At 46.4% G+C, this 15356-nt stretch overlaps 2 protein-coding genes across 3 annotated transcripts; one reads left to right on the forward strand and one right to left on the reverse strand.

The window, feature by feature from the left end:
• Positions 1-2423: 2423 nt before the first annotated feature.
• Positions 2424-4022, reverse strand: LOC112893935 (serine carboxypeptidase-like 50). Its single transcript, XM_025961468.1, has one exon. The coding sequence runs from the start codon at positions 3942-3944 to the stop codon at positions 2592-2594; it is 1353 nt and encodes a 450-aa protein (XP_025817253.1). The 5' UTR covers positions 3945-4022; the 3' UTR covers positions 2424-2591.
• A 3747-nt stretch (positions 4023-7769) lies between these two features.
• On the forward strand, positions 7770-12645 carry LOC112893562. 2 transcript variants are annotated; one of them, XM_025960962.1, is made up of 6 exons: positions 7770-8169; positions 9381-9572; positions 9770-9886; positions 10004-10153; positions 11579-11637; positions 12248-12645. In XM_025960962.1, the coding sequence occupies exons 1-6, from the start codon at positions 7969-7971 to the stop codon at positions 12381-12383; spliced, it is 855 nt and encodes a 284-aa protein (XP_025816747.1). In that variant the 5' UTR covers positions 7770-7968; the 3' UTR covers positions 12384-12645. The 2 variants fall into 2 exon arrangements, with proteins under 2 accessions (XP_025816747.1, XP_025816748.1); XM_025960963.1 differs by having other exon boundaries at positions 8032-8169; positions 9355-9572.
• The last annotated feature ends 2711 nt before the right edge of the window (positions 12646-15356 follow it).

Genomic DNA, 15356 nt, shown 5'->3' on the forward strand with positions numbered 1-15356 from the left:
TCGGCGCATACCTCCACAATCATGTTGGGGAAATGCTTCTCTCCTCATGTTTGGTCGACATGGCCCCAATGCAATGTATGCCCTTCTCACCGAATCTTGATCATTGACGGGATAACTTGAGATAGGAGCCCTCATTCCAGGATCATGCTCTATATTATAATGATTATTATCTTTGTCATCGGATTCAGATTCATCTATAGGCATGGATTCATCATCTTCGATTATTGGAGGATCAGTTGGCTGTCTCTGCTCATCTCTCACTATTTCAGAAGGTATTGTGTTTGTCCCACTAGTACTCTGTCCTTGGAATACCACTATCTGCATCTGACTTTCATTAGTAGATGGAGTAACAACCTCCGGCTCAAGAGGTTTCTTTTTTGCAGCAGCTCTTTGCAAGAAAGATTTCAAATCAGTAGCATCATTGCCACCTTTCTTCCTTTTCATAGTTCAAACCTACATACAAATTACAAGTATTCAATTTTCAGAAAAAAAAAAACTCCTCACTGCATATCTACATTGCTGCTAATTTTTCCACAAATCCATATCCTATCACAAATTGCAACTCACCTTGACCTTGGTCGCCAGCCGTCAGCCGTGAGCAGGTTGCACAGGCCCGCAGCCTCCTGGGCGTGCACTGTGCACAGCAGCACAGGCTTGCAGGTTGCAGCCTACTGGGCGTGCCGCGTGCGGGCGTGCACACTGCACAGGCCTGCAGCAGTGCAGCCTGCCTGCCTGCTGGGCGTGCAGTCCTGCTCCTGCCTGCCGCCTTGCCTGCGGGCTGCGGCCCTGCTCCTGCCGCGCACGGCGCTGGCCTGCGCGCGAGGGGCCCGAGCCCCGGGGGCGACGAGCGCGGCCGGCCGGGCGGCGGCGAGGCACAAGGCTGGCGCCTGGCGGGCGGCGTGCGGCGTGCGGCAGCGGGGCAGATTAGGAAGCGGCAGGCGGGCTAGGGCAGGTGGAGCGTGGGGAATCATCGGTAGGGAGCCATGGGGGCGTCGGGAAGGCTGGGAGGGGATTGGGAATGTGAAATTTTGGGCCTGGTGGGGGTACATGGGCCGGCGGTGGGGGAGGGAAGTTGGGCTGCTGAGGTTGTTTTGGGCCAAAAGAGTGTTATTTTCTTTTTTTTGAATCATATACATAGAATACACTGTATATATAAAATTTTTGGTCAAAAATAATGGGTATTCGACTGAATACCATTGAATTCAATGGAGCCCGCCCCTGCGTCTCGTAGCTGAAACAAGCTGTGCTGGATTCATCTCAGGTATCTCATCGTTTACATCTAGCATTTAGCTTCCACGTGTGCCAGAACTAGTGTTGCGGCGCCGCTTGGGCACTCGAGGTGATCATCATGTTCACCGAGTGCTGATCAAGTGATCCAATTGGCCACCATCTATGGCTACATGGGAAGATCTGAAGGACCTGAGACGGCGTTTTCCAAAGGCGCCGCTTGGGGTTTCAAGACAGTTGCCAGCTGGGTCACGTCGCGGCTTGAGGTCAAGGAAGCCCAACCCATCCGTCTCTGCCCATAGTGGGTGAATGTGTGAGGCAGTCAGCCCATGTAATATGCTATGAGCTAGTACTGGAGAGCAGAGGGGAGGGGACATCCATCTGTAATAGAACAACTTATTCCTCCCATTAATCTGTCATCTGTTCTTCCACCTCTCGCTTGCTATCCAATCCCTGCTCCGATTCTTCCAATTCTCCTACCCCCACTACCTGCTTCCCTCACATATCAGATGGGGCTTGGAGCTCTGTTCCAGACCGCAGTCCTACCGCACCACGCAATGTGCCAGAGACGCCACAAAGGGAACTTAACTTCGATAACCTCGACGAGACGACTAATCGATGTTAGCTTACTCATGTGACAGTTTTGGAAACACAAATATTAAATGGCCTCAGAGGATGCTCAACAATCAAGCCACACGTCGCGAATTCCATCGGTGTTAAGTGTCTTGTCAGACCTAAAAGATCGAGCAGCTCTCAAATCAAATTTGTCCTGTCGAAGTTATGAAACGCAAACAAATTTTAGGAAGATCCCGTGTGCAGTGCCCAGCGCCGGCATCTATTATTCGACCTCTCCCTATATCAATCACTACGGCAAGAACAACAAGTGAGGTAGGGCGTGCTTGCATCTTTCTGTGCAATGCTTTTCTTTGTGAAGCAATGAAACATGCATGCAAAAAGTAGGGGCACCACTGCAGCACTGGAGCCTTGCTTCCGAGAGCTTTGCAGTCATCAGAAACGAGATACCTCACGACACTTGATGAAACCCTAGCACATTTAACCTTTTCAAATATAGGTTGAATGATCTCTATGCTATGGAATGAACCGATGTTGGTTGTTGATGAGGAGCTAACGGATCGATGGAATTTATAGGTCTGGGCTGGACTTATACAAATTAAAGGTCTAATGATCTAATCTAATTTATTTGGAATGCTCCTCACTGAGCTTTATTATTATACTTTATACACCACGAAATGATCAGATCAACATGACGTGTACGTGGCTACGTGCTCTATATACAAGTCTTGAAATCTACGGCGTGCCCGCGTACTGGCACGACGAAGACGCACTGCATTGTATTGCCTGCCTTACGCCGCCGCGCCGCTGCCGAACAGGCCCCTGTCCAACACCCAGTCCTCGATCATCTCCTGCGCCGCGGCCCCCTGCGCCGCCGGCACCAGGTGTCCGGCCCCGTACACGGCCACGTGCACGAGCGCGCCGTGCCTCTGCACGTACCCGGCGAGCCGCCCGCCGCCGCCGCTCCTCCGCCACACGGCGCGGGCGGCGTCCCGGAACGCCGGCAGCCCGTCCCACTCCAGCTCCCGCAGCCACGCCTCGGCGGCCACCGGCCCGTCCTTCACGTCGCGGATCCCCTCGTAGAGGAGGACGCGCGTGGACGCCCCGAGCAGCGCTTCCACGTCCGGCTTCGCGCTCTTCATCACGTCGTCGCGGAACGCCGCTTCCACCGCCGGGCTGTCCAGCTGCCACGGCGCGCCCCCGGCCCGGGCGCCCAGCGCCGCCCTCACCTCGGCGTCGTTGAAGAGCTCCGCGGCCCCGGCGGCCACGGCCTCCAGGGGCGTCTCCACGGCCGCCACGTCGAACAGCGACGCGAGCCCCGTGGCGTTCCGCAGCCACGACAGCAGCTGCGCCCGCGCGTCCGACGCCTCGCGCCACCGCCCCGCGCTGGTCAGCGCCACCGCCTCCGCCTGCATCTCCTCGGCCTCGCGCCTCTGCCTGTCGTTGATGAGCCCCATGAAGTAGGCGGCGTCCGCGTGCGTGGTCACCTGCGCCACGGGGTGGACCAGGCTGTTCCCGATGGCCACGCCCTGCAGGTTGATCCTCCACTGCTCCGGCAACTCGGGGTTCGTCTCCAGTATGAGCGAGCCGGCCGCGGGGATGGTCTTGCCGGCGTAGCTCTCGCCGGTGAGGAAGAGCGGGCGGGCGCGGAACGCCGCCGGCTGGGCGGCGAAGAACGACTGGAGCGCGGCGAGGATGTGCTCGGCGACGACGGACTGGTTCGTGGGTATGGTGGAGGGGGACGGCGCCGCGCTGTAGCCGGTGCCGAGCGGGCTGTCGACGAAGAGGAGCCCGAAGCGGCGGTTCCACGCGAAGGGGTTGCGCGACAGCGGGACAGAGCCGTTGTTGCGGCCGGCGGCGAAGGTGTAGGGGCCGATCTGGAAGAAGTTGCTGAGCAAGGAGGGGACGCCGGGGCCGCCCTCGAGCCAGACGAGAAGCGGCGTGGAGGCCGGCGGGGTCAGCGGGTGGGTGGCCTCGTAGAAGGCGAAGTAGAGAGAAGCGTTCGCCGGCGGGATCGGGAGGTAGCCGGACTTGGTCGGGAGGGCTTCTCTGGGGAAGGATACCGCCGCCGCCGCCGCCGCTGAGCCTGAGACGGCCGTGGCGAGGACAATGACGAGGAGGGAGAACGGGAGAGGAGCTGCCATGGCGTTGCCTGAATGCTGAGGCAACCCATAAGCCGGTTTCAGTATCTCTGCGTGTGCTTGAACTTAGTTTCGCACCATCAGAGCAACCTAAATATTGTTGTCAGTTGGCTGAAAAATCTCTGAAAGCCTGGAGTACATGACAAAAGAAAAGTCCCAGCCGCATTGTCTACAAATCTGCAGGTGTGGTAAAGATCGATGCCAGGTGTGTGTTCAGTTCAGCTCATGACTATAAACACAACTATTTTGCGTTTATCAGTCAAGATCCCAAGCATTTCCTGTTGGACTAGCAAGGAAGCTTCGCATCATCAGATGACCGTGTACCTTTCTTATGTTCTACGAGTAACTAGTAGCAAGTTTGACATTTGAATTGTATGTCAGAATTTGTACAGGTAGGGTGGAACAGATTTCAGTTTTCTTACGGATAACAAAGTTGTTGTCATTCTTTTCAAAAAAAACAAAGTAGTTGTCAGCTCCTTCCAAATAAATAACCCAGATGGTCAAGCATTCCGGTCAGCGAGACCAAACATTTCTTCACTGGTCGGTGAGTGCACACAATAGGTGGAAGAGGTCACGACTCTAATGCTTGAATTCCACAACTAGGAGGCAAGAAAACAGCAACAGAGCGGAAGAGACTTTGGTACAAGTATACCATACTAGAATTCAGACGTCCCATGGCTCATGTTACAGTGGACTTACGAATCGACTCAATGCTAAGGCCAGTTTTAGTGCACGGTTTTATTGTATAGTTATCAAAATTGAAACTTGATAACTGTGTTGGCTGGATTTTATGAAGATGAAACTCATCTCTCATTTTATGAAACTCCCCTTCATCTTTTTGTATAACGATACTGCCAAGTTAGCAAAATTGCTAATGTAGTATATTATTTAATGCTTATAAAACTTTTGATGAAATTTTTATCGAGGCTGGTGCGCTAGTACTTATTTTTACGACTAGCAAACAGCACAGAGCTTGAGCTGTCTACATAATTTTGACTTGACTTTGTACAGGTACTGTCCAAGACTAGCACTCACAGCCGAAGCCACGCATAAGAAGCAAATATGAAATTAGAACGATTTGATTTGATTGCTTGCTCAGCAGCAAGATGGAGACCAGCTCCAAAGTCAACGGGAACCTTGTACAGAGGTCAGCACCTCCAATAATCCTGTGTTCTCCTTTCCTTTTAGCTTCCTCATGGATATAGTTTTTCTAATCCGTTTAATTTGTCTGAATACAATCAATATTTATATCACCCCGTGTTCTGATGGTATCGGTCGTTCATTAGGCCAATACCAATACTAGTTTTCTAGGAGTTTCAAACACATTAAATATAATCATAAATCAACTTATGCAATAACGTGTTAGGAAATTTAAGAAAAGCGAGAAGGAACCAATTTCATTTAAATGACACTACCTTGACATGGGTACTAACTCTTCGTAGGTCATTAAATTAAACATTATGTGGAGTCTAGAAAACAACAATGTGAAATTATATATTAGAGAGGTAGTTTCAAACACTTTTATTTTCCTCTTGTTGTTGTGGCTATATTGGGAACAATAATATGAAACCCTCCATTGAGTGAGGCGTTCAGATCGAATCACGTCATCCGGAACAAGAACATGCGGCCTCATTCGTCAATGGATTGGCTACCACGGTACGTGGGAACTGAATCAAACAATGCGCATCGAGAAAAAAAAACATTACGCATAGGCAAGTGAACTGGTGCATAATATGACATGCTACGGCATCCACATTGGTAGTCTATGAGATAATGCGGCCTGTGTAGTTGCATTTAAGGCGTGTTTGGTTTCTGACCGACAGCGCCGCACCGTGCCTAAAGTGCGGCGGCCGATTTAGCCGTCACACCTGCGGCGCGGAATGTGCGGCACGGTGTGGCACCGTAGGCCAGAAACCAAACAGGTCTTTAGCCCGATTGTGGCCCATGTGCGAGTCTGAGTAGCTCACGTGCGAGTCGAGTAGCCCAAGTAAAGTATGCGTAGTGGCCCAATGCAACTAAGGTTTTTATTTTTTCTCGATAAATCGCACTTTCATTGTTTCCTTCATTTTATTTTCTTTACTTTTTATTCATCTTTCTTTTCCATTTAGTTTTAGTAGTCAACCTTTATTTTTAATTTTTTTTATTCTTTTACTTTTAAATTTTCTCTTTCTTTTTTGGCAAGTCAAATTTTCCCCCTTTTTCCTTTTTTCTTTTCTCATCATCTTCTTTTAACTTGGGTAGTACTAACTTTTATTGTCCTTTCCTTTTTCTTTTATATTTTACTTGTTATACTAACTTGATCATCATGTGCACATGTTTTGTTCGTCAGAGGAATAATTTGTTCATAATGTGAACATTTATGTTCTCAATGAAGATTTATTTATTTGTGTTTTGAACTATTTTGTTCACTTTTTGTAAACTGATTTACTTTTTATGTTAACTATTTCTTCTAGAATAATACATTGGCATGTAATATGAATATATTTACTATCGATGTATAATATTGTGTTCACAGGTGGAGCTATTTTGTTAACTCTTTATACTGATTTGTTCATCATGCTAAATTATCTATCCATTTGTAGACTAAATTGTTAGTTGATGTGGACTTATTTGTTTGGGGTCTACAGTTTCTACTTTTCATCATATGCAATCAGAAGTTCACGATATTCAATTTTTTGTTCGCGATAGTCAAAATATTATAGATCGATAAAAATCTTGCAATCAAAAAATATTTAAATTTTTTTTACTCAAACATAGTAAAGTGGGGTCTTATTTTCTTGTTATAAGAAGTGTAATAGTGTAGTTTAAAATATTTTTTTTATTTTGAACTCACTTACATATGGGATGATGTCATTGGTGCATGCATACATGCACCAAGGAAGCGAAAGCAAAGGAATGGCTGCACTTAGAAATATTAATTAAATAATTGTAAGTGAGTTCAAGTGCTCTGCTGACCCGCGGACGGTGTGCTTTAGGCGACAAGTAGTATTTTTATAGTAAACGTTATATATGCCCGCGCCCGGAATATCCTAGGTGCCTATGTGTTCCATTTTGATGTTTTAACATTTTCAGATGCTATGTAATTTGAATTGTTCAAGTTCAAAAAAATATGCGTTATTGGACTACATCTCAATAACCATTTAGGATGCTATGAGGAATGAAAGGATTATTAGATGGTGAAAACTCACTTGGTCTTCTAGAATTACACGTGGTGCATAGTTTTTAATTATATAACATCAGTTCTAGAAATATTACTATAAATTATCTTTGCTAGATTCTATTTGACTTGGCCACAACCACATGAATTCAAATTGAAACAATACAAACAAATGCACCTTTAGAAGATGTGCACACATACTCATTGACATAAAATTTGAGATGTGATAGTAATTCCTCTTCTAATGAATCCTAAAAGTTAGGATAGGGTTCATTTTGTTCTATGCTATCCTAGGATTTAAGCGGTTGTTCTAGATATAAAATAAATATTAAGGTAGCGTTTGGATGTAAGTATTGAAGGTAAGAATTTGGAATTGAACCTATTTTAATGTTTAGGCTCATTTTAGGCTTATTTGGTATTGTATCCAATTTAATATCAAGCTCTCCAATATGGAGACATCACAGCAGAGCCTAAAAGAGTGTGGCAAAAAAAACGTAGAAAGTGAAGAGAGGCACGCAGAAACGGCAAACATGGTGCGCCACCTGCTATCCAAAGGCGTCCATCTCCTCCCCACACGCGCACCACAGCAGCCAGCTAGGCCGCCAGAGGAAACCACCAAACCGGCTTGAGCCAGTTGCGCCCTCAGCCGCAGCCCAACTGGTGCCGTGCCGTCTCCTCTCCTCTCCCCTCCCCTCCTCTCTCGTCTCATCCCCAGCCCACCCAGCAATGCCCTCCCCCTCCTCCTCCCCTCCCACATGACCTGCGCCGCGCCGCGCAGCCATCCTCGGTTTGGTCACGGGAGCGCCGCCACGCACATCACTTCACGCGGTTCTCCCCCTCCCTCTTCGTAGATTGGAATCGGCGGGCCGGATGACGATGTCGGGTTCTTGCGCCGCGGCGCCCGTTGCCGGCCTTCCCTCGTTGAGGACGCCGCCGCCAACGAACCTGAGACTTGGCGGCTTCTTGCACTGTTCCTCGGCCGCGCGGAGCCCCGGCGGCGCCCCGCTGGGATGGACTCAGGGGGCCAAGAAGCAGACAACGACGCCGCCGGCAGTGGCGCGGCTGAACCGGGTACTTGCTTCCTGTGGATAAACTTGATTTGTTGTGTGCTCTGTGTGATGTCATGGCTTGGAGTGGAATTTCACCTCCAAAGATAACTTTTTTCTTCTTTCCTGTTAAACCTTTCTTGATTGCATTGCTGCTGTTATGGCAATTTTGTGACGTTTAGTGTAATTTCACCTTCAAAGATCAACAGAGAAATGACAGCCTAGATGGTCTCGAATCTAAGTGTGTATCGATATTGGTTGCTATCATAATTCCTGGCGCCAAAGAATTAAACAGTTATTCTGACTCCGCAAATCAAGATTACATGTGCATGTTAATCCTCTGCGATCTGTAATAGTATATAGATTTTTGTAATCACACCATAATTGCAAAAGAAGTCTATAGAATGATAGGTGCAATGAGCTCTCAAAATTATTACTGCAGAAGGCAAAAGTTGGTCAAAATTAGATTTTTTAACAGTCCAGTTTAACAACCAATTCTGCTTGTGTTGCTGATGCTTAGATCCTGTGCATAAAGTTTGTTCAGTGTCACTCGCACCTTCCTTCATCTGAGCTATGCTCGTGTCAATCCAAACCGTGCAGTTGGGATAAAGGTGCAGATTAAGTTGTGTTTGCCTCAGAATAGTGCCGACCTCAATTGATACGGTCATATGGAACTTTCTGGCTGATAGATGATAAAGATATGCACCATTCATAAAGTTAACCATCTTTTGCAGATAAATGTTGTGGGCTATTATCATTACATGTCAAAAGTGTTTGCATTATATCTTTTCCTTAGTGTACCCTCAAATGGTGAACTATGCAACTCAAATGCTAAACTTCTAGATCCCTTTAAATACTTAATGATCCAGTGAATTGGATTCAGCCTAACCTTGTCATTTATTCAGTATCCAATGCTTGGGATTCTTGTCACTTTTGTTGCTCTCTTTTATTCAAAGTTTCTGCTGTGTCTCCAGAAAGTTGGGTTCAACATGGGTATACAAATCTGCTCACTGAATTTTGGTTGTGGGCTTTTTGCCTAAATGGCTGTGGCCTCTTATTGTATGGTAAATGGTATCACACTAGATCTGGGATTACTTGATGGCTACCTGATTTGACTAGTCAGCACGTGTGCAAACTAAAATTGTAAAACTGGAAATTTTATTTCCAGATGCTGTAATATATTTGGTTTTCACTAATGATTTACTGCCAGGGGCTGTTTTTATTGTGCTCGTATAGTTGCTCTGCGGATACATGCGAAGAGATGGGAATGAAGGTGATGTGAGGAGTCAAGGAAGGGATGATGCTATTATGTTTGGGCCAGATGATGATGGTGTGAGGATTCCTACTCAGACAGAGACTCTCGTCAAGGGTACTGCAATGGTTGCTGAACCAGAATACAAGCCGATCCCTGATCTAGATTACCTACAAGTAAACTTTTCTGCTCATTTTACATTTTTGTTTTGCTTTTCTGTTCAGTTTACTCAAAGTTAACTTTTGTTGTTATTAAGCTTTGAAAGTTAGTTTCATACAATCAGAATTTCAATCATGAATGCTACTTTGCATATATGGCCTTTATGAATTGATTTATCCTGCAAACTGGTCTCATTTAATTGGTGGTCATGCAGGAGCTGCTGGCTATTCAGCAGCAAGGACCTCGTGCAATAGGTTTCTTTGGAACCCGCAACATGGGTTTCATGCATCAACAGCTTATTGAGATCCTGAGCTATGCTATGGTCATAACAGTATGTCCCTTATTTATGAGCCATTGTCATTCATATGATCTCCTGATTTATGTGCCATTGTCATTCATATGATCTTTGAGTCCTCTAGCCTTGTTAGTAATATTTTTTAAATTGCAGAAAAATCACATATTCACATCTGGGGCGTCCGGAACTAATGCAGCTGTTATCAGGGGCGCTTTAAGAGCTGAAAAGCCTGAGTTGCTTACTGTAATTTTACCTCAAAGTCTAAAGAAGCAGCCTCCTGAAAGCCAAGAACTGTTGTCTAAAGTAAGACTTCCTTATGTTTCTATCCTGAATTGGTCATTTACTAGTCAAAATTAGTTCCAGGCCTGTTAGTATAGAGCTCTATGTGGGCCAATATACCTTTTGTTCTATATATTTTTTATTGGCATTTAATGATTTTGTATTGATAGACTGCTCATAACAGTATTTTCAGCATATTGACACAAAGTTATGGGAAATTTCTAGTCAAAATTAGTTCCAGACCTGTTAGTATAGAGCCCTATACTCACAATTTACCTTTTCTTCTATATATTTAGTATTGGCAGTTGGTGATTTTTGTATTGATAGACTGTTCATCAGAGTATTGTCAGCATATTGACACAAAGTTATGGGGAATTTCTTAGTGATCCGCACAAGGGGGGAAAGATGTATCCATGCTTTGTATGAATCATGTTTGTAATCATATGATATTCGAAGTGATGCAGTCATGAACTCATGATGCTGCTGGTTGTATGAAAAATGCAGGAGCTTCCTTGTGTTTTTCTATCAATAAACTGATGATTGATGATACTTGTTTTACATTAAACTAATCCCTCCATTCCCCCCAAAAGAAAAAGTCATTCTAGGATTCAGAATTTGTCCCATAAAACAAGACATTTTACCCCATTTAAAATCGATGTGTGCATGCAGGAATCAATTATTGCCAAATATAGCTAATAAATAGGGGCAAGCAAGGTCATTTTACCTCCTTGTTCGTCTGTCATAGAATTTCTAGAATGACTTGTTTTTTCCGGACGGAGGGAGTACCGTATTATCACCTCTGAGTTAGGTCTTACAGCCATTTTTTTATCATGATCTCCCCTGATCATACATGTAAACATTCTTGAGGAGAACATTGTGCTTCTTTATTGTTATTGAAAGAGAATAGTGTATGCTTATCTGTATACACTATAGAGTAATACGAAGATAAATAGTTGACTTGTTTCATCCTTCACCAAGAGAGCATTCTATTCTGCAAACCTCTGAACTAATTCTGCTGTTACCACTAACCTTCAGTTTATGCCGTATGACAGTTCTTACATAAGAAAGTTGTGTATTTTATTTTGGATCCTTTGGTTTTTTTGTTGCTACCATCGTAAATATGCTTAAAGTTCAATGTGTATTTTATTTTGGATCCTTAGGCTGTTTTGTTTCTACCCTTATCAAGTTGATCTTAAATATGCTTAAAATTCAATGTGATCGTTGGTTAGAAATGTTTCACCATATGGCATATGAATTGTTCAGAAAACATCAGCATTATCCTACAATCTGGGGAACTGGCTAGATAGCTAGATTATTAGGCAATAGGCATCCACTGTCATATGCGTTAATTCCAATAGCATGCCTCAGGAGTTAAATAGCATCCTGCTGATGTTCAATTTCCATATGATCAATTTGAAATGCTTCAGTAACGTTTTGTAAACTTTGTAGGTACAAAACTTGATTGAGAAGCCACAGTATGACCATTTACCGCTGATTGAGGCTAGCAGGTCAGTCACCTACCTTTTCAAATTGCTCATATTTTTCCTATACTGTATATTTTTGTCACCAATGGTGCTGATATACATATCCGGTTCATGCCTGATTAGTGTATCATTTATTTCCGGCACTTTTCAGAGATCGCATGGAATAGTAAAAATCCAAAAAAATTTGGAATTTTTCTATGCTTTACAAAACATACATCACTTTGTTTAACTCATTGATTGTCACATAGATGGTTTGGATACTATCCGTAACCGCATAATGCCATACCAAACCAACACTATGTTTTATAGATTTTTCATGAGTATCTGCTGCCCATTTACTGAACGACTTACGTGAATAAATGACACTGAATGAAAACAAGCATTGCACAGGTTGATGACATGAACTAAAGCTCTAGATTGGGGTCTGTCCTAGGGTATGCATATATTGTTCTAGTTGAGTCAAGAATTGATACTACACTATACGGGTCATAACTTTTTTGGGTTTATCCTTGTATTCTAGAAGACGAGCATCCATCTTTTTGCCTATTTGTTGGAGTCTAAATATCTTCTCCATGGACTGAAAGACAATTCTCGTTTTCTCTAAATCAGTAATGGCAACTCTTGTAATCTTCAGGTTATGCAACATGGACATCATCTCGAAGGTCCAACAGGTGATCTGCTTCGCGTTCCATGACAGCAAGCTGCTGATGGAGACATGCCAGGAGGCCAAGAACCTCCGGAAGATCGTGACGCTTTTCTACTTGGATTAGCTCCTGCTCAGGGATCCTCTCTCTTTTTTGTCCGTGGGGTAGGCTGGCGGTGGTGGAAAAAAGGCAAGCTGAACGGTTTAGTTAGTTTCGATATATGGGATAGGTGGTGCGATGACGGAGAAGAAAGTCATTTTTGTTTCGCCCATTATTTTGATTCTTGTCACAAATAAGCAGATAATCTTGTCGATATGCCTAGTTCGTCAGTGAAAGGAATAAGTTATAAGTTAAAAGTTTATTGGTGCTCATATCAGGCTTATAATTAGTTTATGCCCCAGCTTCATCAGATTTTTTTCATGCCTGTTTACCTGTTTTCGTTTGATGAAATATTCTAAGCTTGTTATCACGAGGACTGTCTTCTTTTAGGACTTGGCTCGCAGAAGATTCCATTAGTCTGGTTTAATCGTTTGTTGCAGGGGGGATTCACAGGATTCCTAGTCTAGAAGACATGCGCATTCCACGCGGAAAACTCTAGAAAGTCCTCGTAATACGGTCGCTGTTGATGGGATTGCGCTATTTCCCCGGGTGGCGGGGGGCGTATGGCCTGCGTCCAGGTGGTCCCAACGAACCCCAACGGCTGCCCATGTGCTTGCGGACCACCGCCCGCACAAGCATCTCCATCTCCGCCCTGGCGCGCGGCCTCGCTCGCTCGATCACACGTACTGCGTGTGCGCATGCTTGCTTAGCCTCTAAGCAGCTTTTCCTCTTCCTCTGCCGGGGGGCACATGCTGCGCCCAACACATATTCCATATCAGATCAATCCCAATCTGCTCAGATTCTCAACAGGGCATGCCAAAGCCATACACCTCGCAGCGTCCGGAATCCGTAGTCTTGTCACGCAGAATCAATCTGCGCACATCAATCGTCGATCCCGACTGATCTCCAGACTGAGTTGAAGATTACAATTTCAACCGTTCTAGAAATCTACTTGACGCTGAACAAGGAGGACACGCAAGAGCAATAATATCATAAATCCACAATAATAATATTAATACTCAGAGCCGGTGAGCACTAGGTACACACAAACGCACATGAATGATAGGAATGGACTCACACCAACCACGCTAATCAAATCCACCACCGAAAACCTCTCGAAATCCTCGCAAGAAACTCTCAGATCCAAAACAAATGCCTCCCTCCATGACACCCGACACCACCGCTACAGCACTGCTACCAACCGCTAAGACACACTCACTACCACTGTACTACTAGATCTGACGAAGACACGCACGCGGGCGGGGCGAGGCGGCCGCCGCCGGCTCAGTGGCGGAGGACGGCGGCGAGGAGCGCGGCCAGGCAGCACACGGAGAGCGGCGCCGAAAGGGCGCCCGCGCCGGAGGCCGGGGCGGGGGCCGGCGCATCGGCGGCGGAGGCCGCGGTGGCCAGCGCGGCCACGGCCACGAAGGCGGCGATCACGGCGGCGGAGACACGGGCCATTGCTGCTGCTGGAGGCGTGGAGGATCGACCGGACGACGAGGTGGCGGCGCCGGCGCTAGGTTTTGGAGGGCTCGTGGGGCGTGGAGGCGGCGAGGAATGAAGGTAGGGGGGAGGCGAGGGGGCCGGGATTTATAGGGGAAAGGGGGGATTGGGTAGTTAACAGCCTGGCCTGAACTGTCGCGCGGGGCAGTTACGATTATTAATACGGGTTTCGTGGGGTTTTAGAGGCGGTTGGGGGATATTCCAGGGTGATTAGGGATTGATAATTGCGGCGGGGCCCACGGCGACGATGCAAGACAGGGGGTGAGCTGTCCAGCAGGGTTTGGTGCTGGAAAAGGATGGACGGCGACTTGCGAGGGATGACCACAAGGCCACGATTACGAGGTAGCGAGGCTTTTCTTTCAAGTTCCTCTCCCCCTCTTCCGGTAAAATTGATGTGACCAGCATCTAACAGATTTGATGTGATGAACCAATGGTTATTAGGTTCTTTTTTTTTTACAAAACCTACTAGTATTATGAGTATCTCGAGGCTTAAAATGTAACAATATGTAATAAAAACTCAGATTAACCCAAGCCATAGGATCATGCATCTTGGTGGGACTCTGCATGGAAGGACAGGTCATTTTGCCCATTTAATTGAGTAGAGAAGACGGAGGAGGTGACTTGGTGGCCCTTCTTAACCATAACACCCACAACACACATTTGTCGCGCCATCAGAGCAGACACCCGTTGGAAGATCGACAGTTCTAGCGGCTGACATCGACGTCCCTATCTGTATACTAGCGCTGCTACTTGTCGAAACCCCACAGAATATTAGCGGAAAGCTCGTGAAGCTTAACTGGTTGATCCCTTTCGATATCACCATCAAGAACTTCGTTTGCCCAAGGCCCGGTGATTATTCTGCTGGGCCAATACAAAGCTGGAGTCAAGGCCTAACAATTGACCCCGAGTCAAGTAAGCCAACGCCGTTTGGAACGGGGAGCCTCCTTGGTTTGGAGTCTAGCCTGCCGGACCAGCACTCGCGCAGCCTAGGAATCCAAGGACCCACAGGTGTACACCCCTAGGTATTTGCAGCCTCGCTCGTTCTTCTGATGAAGATGTCCTGTTCTTGGATGGCAATTTCAGGATGCACATCGGCCTTGTGCTCTCTGTTGGATCCGAATTCAAGGCAAAGGACATGGACCCGATGTCTGTAAGTCTTTGCTCAAGGGACCCCTCGTTGAAGGTGAGTGGAATGGCGTCATCTGTGTCACGATCTTTTGCTGACGTGCGTGGACTGGCGTCATCTGAACCGCGATTTTGCTGGTGTTGCTGCAGGACTCGGTTTGATCTTATGATGAATCGCACTGCGAGCACATGTACGGTGTTGATGCAGAAGCTGTCCCTCTCACCAGGCCGTCGTGTACAATGGAGAAGAGAATGGACAGGGGGGGTTAACTCTGTTGGCCCGTCGCCAGTTGAGAAAATGGGAGCGAGGATATGCTTCTTTTTTTTACCCGTCACCCACGTCTGGCGACAGCGGCGTCAAAGAAATACGGT

The sequence above is a fragment of the Panicum hallii genome, chromosome 5 (genome assembly GCF_002211085.1).
Source record: "Panicum hallii strain FIL2 chromosome 5, PHallii_v3.1, whole genome shotgun sequence".
In the NCBI taxonomy this organism is placed as follows: domain Eukaryota; kingdom Viridiplantae; phylum Streptophyta; class Magnoliopsida; order Poales; family Poaceae; genus Panicum; species Panicum hallii.

What these genes read in the sequence shown, in the direction of transcription:
- LOC112893935 (XM_025961468.1), bottom strand. Translation starts at nt 3,944, where the DNA reads ATGGCAGCTCCTCTCCCGTTCTCCCTCCTCGTCATTGTCCTCGCCACG.
- LOC112893562 (XM_025960962.1), top strand. Translation starts at nt 7,969, where the DNA reads ATGACGATGTCGGGTTCTTGCGCCGCGGCGCCCGTTGCCGGCCTTCCC. An exon ending in GCCAAGAACTGTTGTCTAAA is followed by an intron (nt 10,154 to 11,578) that starts GTAAGACTTCCT and finishes TAAACTTTGTAG; the next exon opens with GTACAAAACTTGATTGAGAA. An exon ending in CCGCTGATTGAGGCTAGCAG is followed by an intron (nt 11,638 to 12,247) that starts GTCAGTCACCTA and finishes TGTAATCTTCAG; the next exon opens with GTTATGCAACATGGACATCA.